Source organism: Oncorhynchus mykiss, chromosome 8 (genome assembly GCF_013265735.2).
Source record: "Oncorhynchus mykiss isolate Arlee chromosome 8, USDA_OmykA_1.1, whole genome shotgun sequence".
Lineage (NCBI taxonomy): Eukaryota > Metazoa > Chordata > Actinopteri > Salmoniformes > Salmonidae > Oncorhynchus > Oncorhynchus mykiss.
In genome coordinates, this window is record NC_048572.1 from 50,263,637 (window position 1) to 50,284,279 (window position 20,643).

The 20,643-nt window shown below is 45.7% G+C and overlaps 1 protein-coding gene across 3 annotated transcripts in view; it reads left to right on the top strand.

The window, feature by feature from the left end:
- Positions 1-20,643, top strand: part of LOC110530017 (low-density lipoprotein receptor-related protein 8) — a 189,962-nt gene that overhangs the window by 117,273 nt on the left and 52,046 nt on the right. For 2 of the 3 annotated variants that reach the window (XR_005052891.1, XM_036985560.1), the window contains exons 4-5: positions 1,672-1,800; positions 17,229-17,624. Coding sequence is in view for 2 of the 3 variants with exons in the window: in XM_036985560.1 (XP_036841455.1) it covers positions 1,672-1,800; positions 17,229-17,624 (525 nt within the window). In the remaining variant the exon portion in view is untranslated. The remainder of the gene's footprint in view (positions 1-1,671; positions 1,801-17,228; positions 17,625-20,643) is intronic. The other variant, XM_036985561.1, reaches the window with a different exon arrangement.

Below are 20,643 nucleotides of genomic sequence, written 5' to 3' on the forward strand. Positions count from 1 at the left end.
TATTTAATCCATCTACACACAACTGCCCATATTGACAAAGAGAAAACAACATGTTTGTAAATACAGAAATATATCATTTACGTAACTATTTAAACCCCTGAGTCAATATGTTAGAATCACCTTTGGCAGCGATTACAGCGATGAGTCTTACTGGGTAAGTCACTAAGAGCCATCCACACCTGGATTGTACAATATTTGCCCATTATTATTTAAGAAATTCTTCAAGTTTTGTCCAATTGGTTGTTGATCATTGCTAGAAACCATTTTCAAGTCTTGCCATAGATTTTCAAGCATAAAACTGTAACTCGGCCACTCAGGAACATTCACTGTCTTCTTGGTGAGAAACTCCAGTGTAGATTTGGCCTTGTGTTTTAGGTTATTGTCCTGCTGAAAGGTGAATTCATCTCCCAGTGTCTGGTGGAAAGCAGACGTAACCAGGTTTTCCTTTAGGATTCAACAAAAAAGATGAACGTGGTACCTTCAGGCATTTGTCATGCACAAAGTAGATGTCCTAAACGACTTGCCAAATGTATAGTTTGTTAACAAGAATTTTGTGGAGTGGTTGAATTTTTTTTTTTTCAACTGTAGATACTTCTCCTGTTTGCTTTTTACCACCATGAAATAAATCATTGTATTTGATCAAATTAAAATACCATATGCCGTTTCAATGATGTATAGTACATGTATACCATCATACCGTTAATCATTTTCGTTAATCGTTAATCATCTCCAATGCTTTTTTTTGCCTTTTTTTGCGCATTACGTGAAAATCCGAGACCCTGCTAAACCAGCCCTCAGCTCGACTATGACAAGCTAATAAAAGGTTGTGACACTATTAACATCTAACACACTCGAAAACAAGACCAAATCAAATTACCAGCAGATTTTTTTTTCTTCGTTGATTCGATTCGGGGGCGACTGTGAAAAACGGCTTAAATCCAGCCGGCTGTATGTACTGTAAGCAGAGATGTATAATTAACGACAGCCGGGCTTGATACTAAACGCTGAGTAATCTGGATCAAACGGCGCCCGTGCCAAATACACCAACCAACAGATTGGGCTAGAAAGAGGGGGAGATGGAGGAGACTGTGAGCTGGGGGGACCAGTGTTCTCTTTCACACTGCGGCCAACTGTACATTTGCTGTATTAAATGTTCTTGTCATGTCTCTAGGGTTGAGGCTAGAAAACAAAATATGTTGGCTGAGTGGTTGTGCTTCTGGATGTGTGTCAGTGACATGGGGATGTTGTTTTGTTTATAGACAGTAGGTCCATGAAGATACTAGGGCTGAATTCTATTTAGACCCCTCGCCCCTTACATACACCCTAGACATTCCTGTAGTTATGAGTGGATTGGATAGAATTCCATATCGACACCTAGCCTCTACAACCTAGACCTAGGATTTGATAGATATAAGCATCATGTTGATAGCTTCACCATTGCGTTTTATAGGCCCAAGCGGATACAAGGGCTCGCTCGCTCTCCTGATACACAAATCTGGTATTATGGTGATGAGCAATGTAGCAGTAACTCGGTGGCCAAATTACTTACACCTACTCAGTCGCCTCAGGTCTGCAAAGTGGAGTGAGTGAGGGCAGCAGGGGAGGGTGTTGGAATGGAACGCAGCCTAACAAGTCACCTCTGCCATCCCTCCCTTCCTCCCTCCCCTCCAGGCAAACAGACCTGCCCTCCGGAGAAGTTTGACTGCGGCGGCTCTACCAACAAGTGTGTCTCAGTGTCGTGGCGATGCGACGGCGAGCGGGACTGTGAGAACGGGTCAGACGAGGAGGACTGTGCCGCCGGTGAGTGTAACGGACAGCTGTCAATCGAAGGCCATAGAAACGACTTATTGGCAGAGACAGGTGTCCTCACGCTAAGGACGGGCAGCAGTCCAGCCCACTGCCAAAGTGCCTGACTGATTTTTTAATGGAAAACTATGTTGAAAATAGAAGGGGGAAAAAGCATTTATAAAGTGTTCTGCTCAGTTGTCTTTTGAGACATAAAATGAATCAATAGGATGCATTACCTGTCAAACCGCACCCCAGCCAAACCCGGACGACACTGAGCCAATTGTGCACCACCCTTACGTAACTTCCAATCACTGCCGGATGTGATACAGCCTGGATTTGACCCAGGGACTGTAGTCAAACCGCTGCGCCACCCGGGAGTGTTTCCATGACATAGACTAACCAGGTAGTAGGTGCCAGGCGCACCAGCTTGAATGTGTCAAGAACTGCAACGCTGCTGGGTCTTTCATGCTCAATTGTTTCCTGTGTGTATAAAGAATGGTCCACCACCCAAAAGACATTCAGCCAACTTGACACAACTGTGGGAAGCATTGGAGTCAACTTTAGCCAGCATCCCTGTGGAACGCTTTCGACACCTTGTGGAGTCCATGCCCTGGCAAATTGAGGCTGTTCTGAGGGCAAAGGGAGCAGGGTTAAACTCAATGTTAGGAAGGTTTTCTTAATGTTTTGTACACGGTGGATATCTGGCGCTAATAGTGGAATGATAGTGTTTCACAGTATTACTTACCCACCAGTGTTGTGATTGGCTGTGACATTGGCCTATTGACTTCTCGGTTGGCTGTTCTGACTTTGTGGAAATCACTAATTTCCTGGCTGCTAAAATTCTAAACTTTTTGCTCCATTTCAGTTCATGTGAGAAAACAAGCACTGAATCGCCAGCATTAAACAGCTGTAAAAATGTCATTTTTTGGTTATTGAAAAGATACAGTGCCTTCAGAAACTATTCACACTCTTTGACATTTTTCACATTTTGTTGTGTTACAAGGTGGGATTTAAATGAATTTAATTGTCATTATTTGTCAACGATGTACACAAAATATTCTGTATTGTCAAAGTGTATGGTAAAATACAACCATTTTCAGGTCTTGCCATAGATTTTCATGCAGATTTAAGTCAAAACTGTAACTCGGCCACTCAGGAACATTCACTGTTTTCTTGGTAAGCAACTCCAGTGTAGATTTGGCCTTAAGATTTAGGTTATTGTCCTGCTGAAAGGTGAATTCATCTCCCAGTGTCTGGTGGAAATCAGACCGAACCCGTTTTTTCCCTAGGATTTGGCCTGTGCTTAGCTCCATTCTGTTTATTTTTTATCCTGAAAAACTCGCCAGTCCTTAACGATTACAAGCATATCCATAACATGATGCAGCCACCACTATGCTGTGGTACTCAGTAATGTGTTCTATTGGATTTTCCCCAAACATAACACTTTGTATTCAGGAGAAAAAGTGAATAGCTTTGCCACATGTTTTACAGTGTTACTTTAGTGCCCTGTTGCAAACAGGATGCATGTTTTGGAATATTTGTATTCTTTACAGGCTTCCTTCATTTCACTCTGTCAATTAGGTTAGTATTGTTGAGTAACTACAATGTTGTTGATCCAACCTCAGTTTTCTCCTATCACAGCCAGAGTTGAATACTCTGTAACTGTTTTAAAGTCACCATTGGCCTCACGCTGGAATCCCTGAGCGGTTTCCTTCTTCTCCGGCAACTGAGTTGGGAAGGACCCCTGTATCTTTGTGGCGATTGGGTTTATTGATCCAAAGTGTAATTAATGACTTCACCGTGCTCAAAAAGGGATATTCACTGTCTGCTTGTTGTACAGCTAGCAAAAAGTGCCCTTCTTCGAGAGGCATTGGAAAACTCCCTGGTCTTTGTGGTTGAATCTATGTTTGAAATCCACTACTCGACTGAGGAACCTTACAGATAGTTGTATGTGTGGGGTACAGACATGGGGTAGTCATTCAAAAATCACGTTAAACACTATTATTACACACAGTGAGTCCATGCAACTTATTATGTGACTATTTTAGGCTTGCCAAAACAAAAGGGGATGAGTACTTCTTAACTCTAGACATAACAGCTTTTCATTTTGAATTAATTTGTACAAATAACTCCACTTTGACATTATTTGGTATTGTGTGTAGTAGGCCAGTGACCCCAAAAATATTAATTTAAGCCATTTTAAAGTCAGTACTGACTGAACATGTATGCCATTCTGCGGCAGTACCCTTGTCTTAGAATTGGGTTTAAACAATTGTCGCCATGTTACAATTCTATGTATTTTATATAGGCCCACTACTGTGTGACATTAAAGTGTTTTCTTCTTAGAGATCCCTATCTTCTCCATATCTGGCTTTTTGGTGTTTATTTTCTCCGTATGCTTATCTTCTGACGATGGAGGACACGACAGCTCGGTGTGCAGCACTTGAGATTTCTCGGGCATCGCAAATGGCACCGTATTCCCTACATAGTGCACTACTTTTTGTCAGGGCCTGTCAAAAGTAGTGCTCTGTGTTGGGAATAGAGTCCCATTTGGGACGCATCCCCTATCGATGGAAACGGGGGCTAATGAATAAATCAGCTCTGCCGAGAAAATAAATAGACTTTGATGCACAAATCAAAGGTTGCAATTCAATATCAAGTATGAGAATCAGTGTGTATAGAACTTGCCCTTGGCGGCCGGCGAGAGCTTTGGTATCTCCCATGACTTATCGCAATCATAGCGGTAGGAAGAGCCACCCATTAAACTTGACCCAGCTTTGCATGGTGCAAGCGCCAATCCATCAACAATGGATGATGACATCGCCCTCCTCTTTACCTAATCACGTGCCACCCTGGTGCGTCTCCACACACTCATACAAACACCCCGCCGTGACTACACTCCTGCCCTACTTTACACAGCAGCGTGAAGAATTGACTTCTCCTTTTCTCTCGTGCCCTCTTCTCTCCCGCATGTCGGGAAAAATTGATTGAAGCGAAAGCACCACGGGAGGCTGAATGTTTGGACTTTGAAGATTGTGTGCCGCCGTGGCACGCACGCAGAAAGCTACACTTGGAGAGACCCTGTCTTATTTTCCCCAGATGAGGGAAAGAGCAGAGAGAAGGAGAAAATAATGCTGTATGTTTCCCTGGTATCATTTGAGTCCCCAAGGTTCTTGTGTGTCTGTGTGTTCTTATTTTTAACTAGGAAAGTCAGTTAGGAACAAATTCTTATTTTCAACGATGGCCTTGTTCAGGGGCAGAATGAGAGATTTTTACTTTGTCAGCTCAGGGATTTGATCTTTCAACCTTTTGGTTATTAGTCCTACACTCTAACCACGAGGCTACCTGTCGCCCCAGGCTACCTGCTGCGCAGGTAATTGTAAAATTGTAAATCAAAACAACTATTTACTCCTCTCAGATATGGTCTGTGAACATGCATTTACTTCAGTAAATAGAACATTCAAAAATAGACCTGGTTTCAAATATTATTTTAAATCTTTGTTTTTTTTTATTTAGCTAGATGGGCATGGTTTGTGTTTTTGCTTTTATTCTACTGGTCCCATTACACCACGCAAGTACAATCACGCCACATTCAACCATATTTGATCCAAGGTCTGTGTAAAATACATCTATGCCACTTTGCCCATAACATTCCTTCGGCTACAGGAGCTAATAGTTGACTGAAAATGGCACACCCACTAGCATTACGAGATCCCACTGACTTTCGCTGTAATACCTTCTTAAGTTTTTTAGCTGTAGTCAGCCCGGCTCCATTGAGAGCCCTTCTAGCCTGCTCTAATCTCTTTCTCGTTCTAATTTCTCCATTGACCCCTCCAGACTAAGCCTCTCAGTGATGACTTCAGGCCAGTGGCCACTGCCTCCCCTAGAGCTCAAACACTGCTGGGCTTGTATGGCATCCATATTAGGATTTCCCTCAGTTGTCAGACGGATCTCACTTTATTGTCAAAACTCCGTAAGTTGTCAGTTTTCAGACAAAAGTCCCTCTCGGTCTTGGCAGTCAAGTTTCGTCTGAGGACTGAGTACGGAAGGACTTCAGAATACGGATGCTGTAATATTAGGATTGGGAGTTATACTGGTCGGGTAATCTGATGCTACAGTAGATCTTCGATTTAATAATAGGTATCATTTCTACCGTTTCTACATTGCTATAATACTGTAGTCGCAACCACACTGCACACTGCCCTAACCCATCTGGACAAGAGGAATACCTATGTGAGAATGCTGTTCATCGACTACAGCTCAGCATTCAACACCATAGTACCCTCCAAACTCGTCATCAAGCTCGAGACCCTGGGTCTCCACCCCGCCCTGTGCAACTGGGTACTGGACTTCCTGACGGGCCGCCCCCAGGTGGTGAGGGTAGGTAACAACATCTCCACCCCGCTGATCCTCAACACTGGGGCCCCACAAGGGTGCGTTCTGAGCCCTCTCCTGTACTCCCTATTCACCCATGACTGCGTGGCCATGCACGCCTCCAACTCAATCATCAAGTTTGTGGACGCACCACAGTGGTAGGCTTGATTACCAACAACGACGAGACGGCCTACAGGGAGGAGGTGCGAGCCCTCGGAGTGTGGTGTCAGAAAAATAACCTCACACTCAACGTCAACAAAACAAAGGAGATGATTGTGGACTTCAGGAAACAGCAGAGGGAGCACCCCCCTATCCACATTGAAGGGACAGTAGTGGAGAGGGTAGTAAGTTTTATGTTCCTCGGCATACACATCACGGACAAACTGAATTTGTCCACCCACACAGACAGCGTTGTGAAGAAGGCGCAGCAGCGCCTCTTCAACCTCAGGAGGCTGAAGAAATTCGGCTTGTCACCAAAAGCACTCCCAAACTTCTACAGATGCACAATCGAGAGCATCCTGTCGGGCTGTATCACCGCCTGGTACGGCAACTGCTCCGCCCACAACCGTAAGGCTCTCCAGAGGGTAGTGAGGTTTGCACAATGCATCACCGGGGGCAAACTACCTGCCCTCCAGGACACCTACACCACCCGATGTCACAGGAAGGCCATAAAGATCATCAAGGACAACAGCCACCCGAGCCACTGCCTGTTCACCCCGCTATCATCCAGAAGGCAAGGTCAGTACAGGTGCATCAAAGCAGGGACCGAGAGACTGAAAAACAGCTTCTATATCAAGGCCATCAGACTTTTAAACAGCCACCACTAACATTGAGTGGCTGCTGCCAACATACTGACTCAACTCCATCCACTTTAATAAATGGAAATTGATGTAAAAAATGTATCACTAGCCACTTTAAACAATGCCACTTAATATAATGTTTACATACCCTACATTACCCATCTCATATGTATATGTATATACTGTACTCTATATCATCTACTGCATCTTTATGTAATACATGTATCACTAGCCACTTTAAACTATGCCACTTTGTTTACATACCCTACATTACTCATCTTATATGTATATACTGTACTCGATACCATCTACTACATATTGCCTATGCCGTTCTGTACCATCACTCATTCATATATCTTTATGTACATATTCTTTATCCCTTTACACTTGTGTCTATAAGGTAGTAGTTGTGGAATTGTTAGGTTAGATTACTCGTTGGTTATTACTGCATTGTCGGAACTAGAAGCACAAGCATTTCGCTACGCTCACATTAACATCTGCTAACCATGTGAATGAGACAAATAAGATTTGATTTGATTGACTCGCCATTCAGAGAGGCGGCAGGAGAATTGACTTCAAAGGAGTTAGGTTAGGTAACACACTGTCTCTGTGTTGGTATTCACCAGGAGAAGGTGCATTAAGGTGCATGGACAATGACTGGCACATAATAACACATGCCATTCCTCGCAGCCAGGCAGTTAGCATCTAGATACATTTTACATTACATTCAAGTGATTTAGCAGACGCTTTTATCCAAAGCGTGCATTCATCTTAAGACAGCTAGGTGAGATAACCACATGTTGTAGTAAATACATTTCTCCTCAATACAGAAGTTTTCAGCGGAGTCAGTGCTAGAAGGAAAAGACAAGTGCAATTTTTTTATTCTTCTTTTTTTTTTAATGGGGTTTGGGAATAAGATTTCGATGTTTTATTTAAGATACTCTTTGAAGATGTAGGTTTTCAGTTGTTTTTGGAAGATGGGCAGGGACTCTGCTTTCCTACCATCAGAGGGAAGCTTGTTCCACCATTGGGGTGCCAGGACAGGGAAGAGCTTTGACTGGGCTGAGTGGGCCTGCACAGAGCCCTGATCTCAACCCCATCAAACACCTTTGGGATGAATTGGAAGGCCAACTGCGAACCAGGCCTAATCACCCAACATCAGTGCCCGACCTCACTAATGGTCTTGTGACTAAATGGAAGCAAGTCCCTGCTGCAATGTTCCAACTTCTAGTGGAAAGCCTTTCCAGAAGAGTGGAAGCTGTTAGAGCTGCAAAGGGGGGACCACTCCATATTAATGCCCATGATTTTGGAATGAGATGTTCGACGAGCACTTGTCCACATACTTTTGGTTGTGTCTGGGGTGACACGGGGTTAGTAAGTATAGATATTTATAATAGTATAAAAATAAGCTTGTTTTTGTTTTGCTTGAGTTTCACGCTTTACCGACAATGGCCGCAAAATACATGTCAACAATTGACAAGAGTACGTGGACCGGCTATGGTTTTATCCTGCTTAGAGAGAACTACAATAGTATGCACACGCACACAAACATACACATTCCAACAACCTTGCCCTCCATGCCAGAGTCTGGGGCCTTGAGACCCTAGAGACAGTTGTGCTCCCTCTTGGAAGCCATCCCAATCCTAGCAAAGCTCTCTGCACTTCATCCAGTCAGTTTGAAAAAGTTAATTGCATCAAGGAGTTTCGCTAATTGAGTCATCCACGTGTTAAATAATGCATTAAGTCGAATCCTGCCCTCCGTCCGTCTCTTTCTCTCTCCCTCACTCTCTCTCTCACATTACATAACATTGCATTAAGCAGGCAGCAGAGATCCCATGCGACAGTCTAACGGACTAATCTGGGTTTGACGAAGTAATCTGGGCTACCTGCCCCAATGATTAGTGCCAACTGTAATGTTTGGTGGAGGAGGAATAATGGTCTGGGGCTGTTTTTATGGTTTGGCCTAGGCCCCTTAATTCCAGTGAAGGGAAATCTTAATGCTAAAGCATACAATGACATTCTCAACGATTCTCAACAGTTTGAGGAAGGCCCTGTTTCAGTATGACAATGCCCCCGTGCACAAAGCGAGGTCCATACAGAAATAGTTTGTCGAGATCTGTGTTGAAGAACTTGACTGACCTGCACAGAGCCCTGACCTCAACCCCATCAAACACCTTTGCGATGAATTGGAAGGCCGACTGCGAGCCAGGCCTAATCACCCAAAATCAGTGCCCGACCTCACTAATGCTCTTGTGGCTGAATGGACAGCCAACACAGCTTTCGCTGCTATGCAGTGTCTTAGACCGTTGTGCCACTCAGTCGCTGTACAATGTGACTGGTTGGGAGTGGCCTACAGTACTACATAAAGTAAGAGCAAAATAACCCTAGCAAAATAAAATAATAACAATGTTAGTGTAACAACAGTTTTAGTAAGTACTACTGAAGTCTAATACTGAAGTCGTGCACAATTATCAGTTTCTATTTAGGTTTATGTCGCTCATTCATTGTCAGTTAGAGACACAGTAGCGCCTTGGGACCCAAAAGCATAATCAAGGCTCTAACTCCCCCTTGCGCTGGTCTGGAGCAATGAAGCGGTGACGCAGGGTATCGTACTAAACCACAAATTACCTCTAAGTGCCGTGGAATAACCTCGCAACTTTTAAAGGAGGAACCATTGTAGTATGCTTTTTTTTATCACAATCCTGTTTGCGTCTAGTATTATCCCAGATCATATCTAGGAGTTAGTTTAGCCAATTTATCTGACTTCATGTTACATAAATTGGAAAGTTCTAGTAACTTAATATTCCCTATTAATTCCAATTCCTGCTTATTCCGTCTTGAACCAGGACATTTATCAACCAGGATTTCTGTAAAACCCAGGGATTTATTTATTGCAACCCTACAGTACACAGTCAAATAGTCTCCCAATCCCTGACAACAGCAGTGATTTGGGTCTGGGATTAATGACGGACTCTCTTGGTAACTTCAAAAATGGAAAATAAATTGTTCCAGGGAGGTTTCTCTCCAGAAAATTCTCCCAACAAATCACGAGGCTGAAAAAACCCCTCTCTATCTCTCTCCTCTATCTCTCACTCCATCCATCATACTCCTGGTAGCAAGTTGTACGTGTGGTCATAATAATACTGACATCACTGTGGAAAAAAATCCCTCCACTCTTTCCTCTCTTCCTCTACTGTATTCTATATCCTTTCTCTATCTCTCTCTCTCTCTCCCCTACCTGTATTATCTCTCTCCCATCTCGTCTATTATCTCTCTTTTTCTCTCTCCTCAATCTCCCCCTTCATTGTCATCCTCCTCTCCCCAGCGTCCACTTCTCCCTCTCCATTATCACACCGTTTTGCTGTGTAAATGTGTCTGTGGCATTAGTCGAAAGGTCATCTGCTGAGTCGTTCCCCGGTGAAGGGCTGGCCTCTCTAAACCGCCTGAGATGTGGGCTGTGTCCCAAATGGCATCCTATTCCCTATAGAGTGTACTACTTTTGACCAGAGTCCCGTGCACTACCAAGAAACTAGGCTGCCATTCGGGATGTAACTTGACCTTCCTGTAGAGAAGGCCTATGGAGGACTCGATGGGTAGCACTTTGCTCTATGGTCCTTGGGGAGTTAGTATTTCTATGAGTAATAGTGTGACAATTGTGCTTAGGGTTCTAGTATCTATGAATGCCATTTGTTAGAGTCAAACGTCGCTTAACCTCGTGACATGGATTGATGTGAGTAGGGGTAAGGTGGATGGATGGAGGCAGCCGCCCCCCATCACTGCGGCTCCTCGTCCAATCAGAGATCGAGAACCGGGTCACACCACAGCCACGCACTTCACGTTTGGCTGGCTGGGGATGATGTCACATTCCGATTGGATCATGATCCTTCAAAGTCAAGAACATGTACAGGAATTAAAGTTACTCTGAGCCCATAGGCAAAAGCCAAGGGAAGTCTGTCAGAAGTCTTTAAATGCTTTTACCACAGGCCCCAACTGAAATTATGTCTCTACCGATGTAGCAGGAAATGCTAATGTATTTCACTAATGGGCCTCCCCATGTGTAATATGCATGTTTATCGAGTCTCCTTAATAATTTAACTGCAAATTAGTTGATAAGTGGGGCTAGGTTGCGCATGATGTGTCTGTGTGTACTGATTCAGTGTGTGTGCGCACGCACGTACATGGGTGTATTTGTACTGATAAAGACACGGCAAATTCAAATGGAACGCTGTGGTTTAATATCGATGAAGATTAGATGAAGCCTGCAGCTCAGCCGAATCCCAAAATATGATTTGATTTTCTGTTTCTATCAGTGGTGCAGCGGGTGTAGTTTAGTGTGTGATAATCCTCATCTGGGGCCTTAGCTAAATGAATTCATTAAGCAGTGTTTGTGTGTGTGTGTGTGTGTGTGTGTGTGTGTGTAATGGAACACACATGGTGATTTGCACATATGGGTATAATAAACAAGATGATCATGGTGTTCTGTTCCCACATTCTGCCAGAGGAGGTTAATTTACAGCAGTCAGCTTGATAATAAGCGGTTATTAGAATGAAAAAATAAGTCTCTCTTTGATTCTCTCTTCTTTAGCTACTGGTAATGGTCTGGTAAGCCTACTCTGAAAAAGCAAGTCATGTATTGAGAAAATAACAGCGTGAGAAAATAACAGCACTCGCACATCTGAATTGGCTTGTTGCAGGTGCGTGGGAATAACCCAATGAAATCTTTGAGGAATGAAAAACCCGCACACTGCTCTTGCCAGTATCACTAAGATTGTCATAATAAAGTAGGCCCTTAACCAGACTTAACTCAATGGGAACAGATGTTATTTCAATGTTCTCTAACACTAGAACCGCTGGGCCTCGAGGGACCCCTCTTCAAGCTAACCAGCAGTCATTCTGACTGCAACATTCGAATAGTGTAATTAATACAGTTCATCAAATACAGAGAGTAGCAGTAATGTAAAAGAGTGCTTGGCGGGAGGTGGGTGGTGGGAATGCAATGCAGTTAGCCCGGTTAGCCAATGTGTGGGAGCACTGGTTGTTCGGGCCAATTGAGGTAGTATGTACATGTAGATATGGTTAAAGTGACTATGCATATATGATAAACAGAGAGTATCAGCAGCTTAAAAGAGAGGTGGGGGGGGGGGGGTACCGCTTGCCATGTGGCAGTAGAGAGAACAGTCTATGACTGGGGTGGATGGGGTCTTTGACAATTTTTAGGGCCTTCCTCTGAAACCGCCTGGTGTAGAGGTCCTGGATGGCAGGCAGCTTAGCCCCAGTGATGTACTGGAACTTACGCACTACCCTCTGTAGTGGCTTGCGGTCAGAGGCCGAGCAGTTGCCATACCAGGTAGTGATGCAACCAGTCAAGATGCTCTCGATGTTGCAGCTGGAGAACCTTTTGAGGATCTCAGGACCCATGCCAAATCTTTTTAGTCTCCTGAGGGGGAATAGGCTTTGTCGTGCCCTCTTCACGACTGTCTTGGTGTGTTTGGACCATTCTAGTTTGTTGGTGATGTGGACACCAAGGAACTTGAAGCTCTCAACCTGCTCCACTACAGCCCCGTCAGTGAGAATGGGGGGGGGTGCTCGGTCCTCCTTTTCCTGTGGTCCACAATCATCTCCTTAGTCTTGGTTACGTTGAGGTATAGGTTGTTATTCTGGCACCACCTGGCCAGGTCTCTGACCTCCTCCCTATAGGCTGTCTCGTCGTTGTCAGTGATCAGTTTACCACTGCCTACCACTGTTGTGTCGTCTGCAAACCTCATGTATGCTATTGCTAAAATAATAGTTTGGTTGTGTTCATGAAGCTGTTAGGTAATATTAGAATATAATGATATTTTTTTTCAAATAAGAAAATAGCATTTTCATTAGTTTGTTACTGTAGGCTATATGTAAAAACACCACCTAAAACCTTTTATACATACAACACGTAAACAGCTTATTTTTTGTAAAAAAATAAATACAAATAAATACCCCAACCACAAAGACGCATGGTCGGCAAAAGGCAAAGTAAAAAGATGAAAACATCAGTAGCCTAAACATCACTATAAGCGCCAAGTGTGCTAGATAAATAGTGAAAATCAGCACAATAGCAATAAGGGCATTATAATGAATATACAGTTGAAGTCAGAAGTTTACATACACAGAGGTTGGAGCCATTAAAACTCATTTTTCAACCACTCCACAGATGTCTTGCTAACAAACTTTAGTTTTGGCATGTCGGTTAGGATATCTACTTTGTGCATGACACAAGTCATTTTTCCAACAATTGTTTACAGACAGATTATTTCACTTATAATTCACTGTATCACAATTCCAGTGGGTCAGAAGTTTACATACACTAAGTTGACTGTGCCTTTAAATAGCTTGGAAAATTCCAGAAAATGATGGCATGGCTTTAGAAGCTTCTGATAGGCTAATTGACATCATTTGAATCAATTGGAGGTGTACCTCCAATTGCCAGGAAATCAGCCAAGATCTCAGAAAAAACATTGTAGACCTCCACAAGTCTGGTTCATCCTTGGGAACAATTTCCAAATGCCTGAAGGTACCAAGTTCATCTGTACAAACAATAGTACACAAGTATAAACACCATGGGACCACGCAGCCGTCATACCACTCAGGAAGGAGACACGTTTTTATCTCCTAGAGATGAACGTGCTTTGGTGCGAAAAGTGCAAATCAATCCCAGAACAACAGCAAAGGACCTTGTGAAGATGCTGGAGGAAACAGGTACAAAGTATCTATATCCATAGTAAAACGAGTCCTAAATTGACATAACCTGAAAGGCCGCTCAGCAAGGAAGAAGCCACTGCTCCAAAACCACCATAAAAAAGCCAGACTACGGTTTGCAACTGCACATTGGGACAAAGATCATACTTTTTGGAGAAATGTCCTCTGGTCTGATGAAACAAAAATAGAACTGTTTGGCCATCATTATGTTTGGAGGAAAAAGGGGATTGCTTGCAAGCCGAAGAACACCACCCCAATCGTGATGCACGGGGGTGGCAGCATCATGTTGTGTGGTTGCTTTGCTGCAGGAGGGACTGGTGCACTTCACAAAATAGATGGCGTCATGAGGATAAAAATGATGTGGATATATTGAAGCAACATCTCAAGACGTCAGTCAGGAAGTTAAAGCTTGGTCGCAAATTGGTCTTCCAAATGGACAATGACCCCAAGCATACTTCCAAAGTTGTGGCAAAATGGCTTAAGGACAACAAAGTCAAGGTATTGGAGTAGCCATAACAAAGCCCTGACCTCAATCCCATAGAAAATGTGTGGGCAGAACTATAAAAGTGTGTGCGAGCAAGGAGGCCTACAAACCTGACCTAGTTACACCAGCTCTGTCAGGAGGAATGAGCCAAAAATCACCCAACTTATTGTGGGAAGCTTGTGGAAGGCTACCAGAAACATTTGATCCAAGTTAAACAATTTAAAGGCAGTGCTACCAAATACTAATTGAGTGTATGTACACTTCTGACCCACTGGGAATGTGATGAAAGAAATAATAGCTGAAATAAACCACTGTCTCTACTATTATTCTGACATTTCACAATCTTAAAATAAAGTGGGGATCCTAACTGACCTAAGACAGGGAATTTTTACTCTAATTAAATGTCAGGAATGGTGAAAAACTGACTTTAAATGTATTTTGCAAAGGTGTATGTAAACTTCCAACTTCAACTGTAAGTGTCAATATGACAGCAGTCAAAAATAGTCAATTGTTGTCAGCTCGTGCTTACATGGTCTGCGTATTCACGCAATGACATCAGTTGCATTTCATTTAGCGGTTATCCCTTGCCCTAACAGCTGACAGAAATCTTTGCCACTCTGACTTGCTTGACACTCTTCCCACAAACATGTCGCTTGCAGGTTACACAGATGTCTTGGGTTCTGTTCTTTGTGCATCTGGCCACCTGGCACTGTCTCCTCCTTGGAAGCTGTGTGCAATTTGGCTCGTGCAAAGGCTCGCGTGGTATCTTTGCTGCTGCCTTGGCCCTCATATGTCCCTTAAATAGCCCATATGCCAGACTGGGCACGGTGTTCTCGATGCACTGCTTGAACAACATGTGTGAGTTGATAGCAGCCAAGTACACAGCAACGGGAGCGACGGGAGCCTCCTTTCACAGAGTACAGCCGTGCCATCCAAGTAGGCCAGAGTAGACTACTTGGATTGGTGGACTGATATAGGGTACATACCATTTAGAGATTATGATTAGAGTATACCAATGCAATAGAATGGCCCGCCCTGTTCTTCATTCACAATTGGTGATTACATCATTAGGCATTGTTCGCTTCCCCTCGCTCAACAACTCACCCATTCTCCCTTTCTCCCACATCATACTTTACCTCGTTTATTTCATATTTTGTTGTATGTGTGAAATTAGTTTCGGTATAGTTTAGGTTCAGTTTCGAGGGCAATTATTAGGGGGATTATCAACTGGGCACTTCCAATGTCGGGAGGAGGAGCAGAGCAGGCCCTACTGTCGGGAGGAGGAGCAGAGCAGGCCCTACTGTCGGGAGGAGGAGCAGAGCAGGCCCTACTGTCGGGAGGAGGAGCAGAGCAGGCCCTACTGTCGGGAGGAGAAGCAGAGCAGGCCCTACTGTCGGTAGGAGGAGCAGAGCAGGCTCTACTGTCGGGAGGAGGAGCAGAGCAGGCTCTACTGTCGGTAGGAGGAGCAGAGCAGGTCCTACTGTCGGGAGGAGGAGCAGAGCAGGCTCTACTGTCGAGAGGAGGAGCAGAGCAGGCCCTACTGTCGGTAGGAGGAGCAGAGCAGGCTCTACTGTCGGGAGGAGGAGCAGAGCAGGCCCCACTGTCGGTAGGAGGAGCAGAGCAGGCCCTACTGTCGGGAGGAGGAGCAGAGCAGGCTCTACTGTCGGGAGGAGGAGCAGAGCAGGCCCTACTGTCGGGAGGAGGAGCAGAGCAGGCTCTACTGTCGGGAGGAGGAGCAGAGCAGGCTCTACTGTTGGGAGGAGGAGCAGAGCAGGCTCTACTGTCGGGAGGAGGAGCAGAGCAGGCTCTACTGTCGGGAGGAGGAGCAGAGCAGGCTCTACTGTCGGGAGGAGGAGCAGAGCAGGCCCTACTGTCGGGAGGAGGAGTGGCCAACAATGGAAAACCATTTAAATAATGACATGCCCTCCTAAAACTGGTTATAACTCCAGTTCTGTTTGTGATATTACGATTCTAACAACGGCATTGTGTTATATAGACTTATTTAGGAAAAGCCAAGGACGGAAGGGGGCATATCTTTAAAATGGCAGAGTAATAACAAAATGACGTTGATGAGCAGTGAAACTGACTGCTTTTAGCAGTTCTAGTGTTAATGGTTGAGATACAGTTGTGAATGAACATTAATTCGATGTGGGATTAACTCAACGTTGAAGCTATGCCTTTAAATGCTTGGTTAAAGGCAAGATTAAAAAAATGCTCAATGTTATCAATGTTATCGACATTGATACAGTGCACCATTGAAATAATGTGGAAACAACGTCGAGTCAACATACGTACGGATGTACCAGTGGGCGGGCACGCGCACATACACACAAACACACTCACACCCTGTTTAAACTCTGCGGGTGGAAATTAGTCACTAAAATCCTAAATGAAATGTCTCCATTTGACGAATGACATTTTATTTGCATGCTGTATTTCCCCCCTCCTGTAATTTGTCACACAGAACAGAATGCTTAAGACAGCAACCCAGAGTCGTGTTCATTAGGGATGAAACGGGAAACAATTATCCAAACCGAAGTGAAACAGGGAGGTAATAAAAAAGGCTAATTTTCAAATCAAATATTGGGCCCTAAGATGGGCCCTAATGAACATAGCCCAGACCTAAACCCCCTTTAAGAATAAACCCAGGGCGAGAGCAGCAGCCTATATGAATATCAAAGCTCCGCTCTCAGTGAGTTTTCTGAGATAAAGAAGTGTGTCCCAAGTGACACCCTATTATGTACTGCACTACTTTTGACAACGGCCCCTAGGGCTCTGGTTAAAAGCAGTGCACTACATAGGGAATAGGGTGTCATTTGGGACACAACCAGAGACTGTAGGAGTGATGGGATGTCTGTAATTCTCTGACTCTTGACTGTGAGAGAGCGAGAGAATAGAGAGATAGAGGTCTACCATGGAGCGGAGGTGTGTGCGCTAGGTATTTCTGTCTTGTTGTGTGCCTTATATCACGATCAGCAGTTGACTTTCTCACTCTAGCTGACCTCTAGCTGACCTCTCTCTCCCTCTCTCCCTCCCCTCTTCTCATCTAGACGCCAAGTCCTGCCCGAAAAGCGAATTCCAGTGTGCCAACCGCAAGTGCCTGGCACCTGTCTACGTGTGCGACGGCGATGACGACTGCGACGACGGCTCCGACGAACTAAAATGCTCCTCCCGCCACTCGCCAACGACCACCTGCGGTCCGCACGAGTTCCGCTGCAACACCTCAGAGTGCGTGCCTGTCATGTGGAGCTGTGACGGCGACCCAGACTGCCCAGATGGCTCTGACGAGTGGCCGGAGCGTTGTGGGAGTGAAGGGTCGCAATCGCGACGCAGGATGAACTGTACGGTGGAGGAGTTTCGGTGCGCCAACGGGGAGTGTGTGAGGCTGGCGTGGAAATGTGACGGGGATCCGGACTGCAAGGATAAATCGGACGAGGCGGATTGTCGTAAGTCAATGGAAATGGGTTTCTTTCTCTCTTAGATACATGTTAAGCCTTATTGCACTGCATTATTCTTAGCCTCAGGCTCTCCTAAGCTCCAGCCTCAGACTTATCCCGTATTCACGCCAGCATTTCTAAACCATGGGCTAACAGACAAACACAACACGCAACCAATGTGACATTCTATCTATGTAGAGTCCTGCATGGGCATTACATTTAAGCCCAAGTCCTACACACACCCACGACCGACGTTCAAGTCCTGTCCTCACTGCAGTAACTTCCCCCATTAGTTAGCTGCTTGTCTCTGTCTGTCTCCCGCTCCTCACTGCAGTAACTTCCCCCATTAGTTAGCTGCTTGTATCTGTCTGTCTCCCGCTCCTCACTGCAGTAACTTCCCCCATTAGTTAGCTGCTTGTCTCTGTCTGTCTCCCGCTCCTCGCTGCAGTAACTTCCCCCATTAGTTAGCTGCTTGTCTCTGTCTGTCTCCCGCTCCTCACTGCAGTAACTTCCCCCATTAGTTAGCTGCTTGTCTCTGTCTGTCTCCCGCTCCTCACTGCAGTAACTTCCCCCATTAGTTAGCTGCTTGTCTCTGTCTGTCTCCCGCTCCTCGCTGCAGTAACTTCCCCCATTAGTTAGCTGCTTGTCTCTGTCTGTCTCCCGCTCCTCACTGCAGTAACTTCCCCCATTAGTTAGCTGCTTGTCTCTGTCTGTCTCCCGCTCCTCGCTGCAGTAACTTCCCCCATTAGTTAGCTGCTTGTCTCTGTCTGTCTCCCGCTCCTCACTGCAGTAACTTCCCCCATTAGTTAGCTGCTTGTCTCTGTCTGTCTCCCGCTCCTCACTGCAGTAACTTCCCCCATTAGTTAGCTGCTTGTCTCTGTCTGTCTCCCGCTCCTCGCTGCAGTAACTTCCCCCATTAGTTAGCTGCTTGTCTCTGTCTGTCTCCCGCTCCTCACTGCAGTAACTTCCCCCATTAGTTAGCTGCTTGTCTCTGTCTGTCTCCCGCTCCTCACTGCAGTAACTTCCCCCATTAGTTAGCTGCTTGTCTCTGTCTGTCTCCCGCTCCTCACTGCAGTAACTTCCCCCATTAGTTAGCTGCTTGTCTCTGTCTGTCTCCCGCTCCTCACTGCAGTAACTTCCCCCATTAGTTAGCTGCTTGTCTCTGTCTGTCTCCCGCTCCTCGCTGCAGTAACTTCCCCCATTAGTTAGCTGCTTGTCTCTGTCTGTCTCCCGCTCCTCACTGCAGTAACTTCCCCCATTAGTTAGCTGCTTGTCTCTGTCTGTCTCCCGCTCCTCACTGCAGTAACTTCCCCCATTAGTTAGCTGCTTGTCTCTGTCTGTCTCCCGCTCCTCGCTGCAGTAACTTCCCCCATTAGTTAGCTGCTTGTCTCTGTCTGTCTCCCGCTCCTCACTGCAGTAACTTCCCCCATTAGTTAGCTGCTTGTCTCTGTCTGTCTCCCGCTCCTCGCTGCAGTAACTTCCCCCATTAGTTAGCTGCTTGTCTCTGTCTGTCTCCCGCTCCTCACTGCAGTAACTTCCCCCATTAGTTAGCTGCTTGTCTCTGTCTGTCTCCCGCTCCTCGCTGCAGTAACTTCCCCCATTAGTTAGCTGCTTGTCTCTGTCTGTCTCCCGCTCCTCACTGCAGTAACTTCCCCCATTAGTTAGCTGCTTGTCTCTGTCTGTCTCCCGCTCCTCGCTGCAGTAACTTCCCCCATTAGTTAGCTGCTTGTCTCTGTCTGTCTCCCGCTCCTCACTGCAGTAACTTCCCCCATTAGTTAGCTGCTTGTCTCTGTCTGTCTACCGCTCCTCGCTGCAGTAACTTCCCCCATTAGTTAGCTGCTTGTCTCTGTCTGTCTCCCGCTCCTCACTGCAGTAACTTCCCCCATTAGTTAGCTGCTTGTCTCTGTCTGTCTCCCGCTCCTCACTGCAGTAACTTCCCCCATTAGTTAGCTGCTTGTCTCTGTCTGTCTCCCGCTCCTCACTGCAGTAACTTCCCCCATTAGTTAGCTGCTTGTCTCTGTCTGTCTCCCGCTCCTCACTGCAGTAACTTCCCCCATTAGTTAGCTGCTTGTCTCTGTCTGTCTCCCGCTCCTCGCTGCAGTAACTTCCCCCATTAGTTAGCTGCTTGTCTCTGTCTGTCTCCCGCTCCTCGCTGCAGTAACTTCCCCCATTAGTTAGCTGCTTGTCTCTGTCTGTCTCCCGCTCCTCACTGCAGTAACTTCCCCCATTAGTTAGCTGCTTGTCTCTGTCTGTCTCCCGCTCCTCGCTGCAGTAACTTCCCCCATTAGTTAGCTGCTTGTCTCTGTCTGTCTCCCGCTCCTCACTGCAGTAACTTCCCCCATTAGTTAGCTGCTTGTCTCTGTCTGTCTCCCGCTCCTCGCTGCAGTAACTTCCCCCATTAGTTAGCTGCTTGTCTCTGTCTGTCTCCCGCTCCTCGCTGCAGTAACTTCCCCCATTAGTTAGCTGCTTGTCTCTGTCTGTCTCCCGCTCCTCGCTGCAGTAACTTCCCCCATTAGTTAGCTGCTTGTCTCTGTCTGTCTCCCGCTCCTCACTGCAGTAACTTCCCCCATTAGTTAGCTGCTTGTCTCTGTCTGTCTCCCGCTCCTCGCTGCAGTAACTTCCCCCATTAGTTAGCTGCTTGTCTCTGTCTGTCTCCCGCTCCTCGCTGCATTAACTTCCCCCATTAGTTAGCTGCTTGTCTCTGTCTGTCTCCCGCTCCTCACTGCAGTAACTTCCCCCATTAGTTAGCTGCTTGTCTCTGTCTGTCTTCCGCTCCTCACTGCAGTAACTTCCCCCATTAGTTAGCTGCTTGTCTCTGTCTGTCTCCCGCTCCTCGCTGCAGTAACTTCCCCCATTAGTTAGCTGCTTGTCTCTGTCTGTCTCCCGCTCCTCGCTGCAGTAACTTCCCCCATTACTTAGCTGCTTGTCTCTGTCTGTCTCCCGCTCCTCACTGCAGTAACTTCCCCCATTAGTTAGCTGTTTGTCTCTGTCTGTCTCCCGCTCCTCGCTGCAGTAACTTCCCCCATTA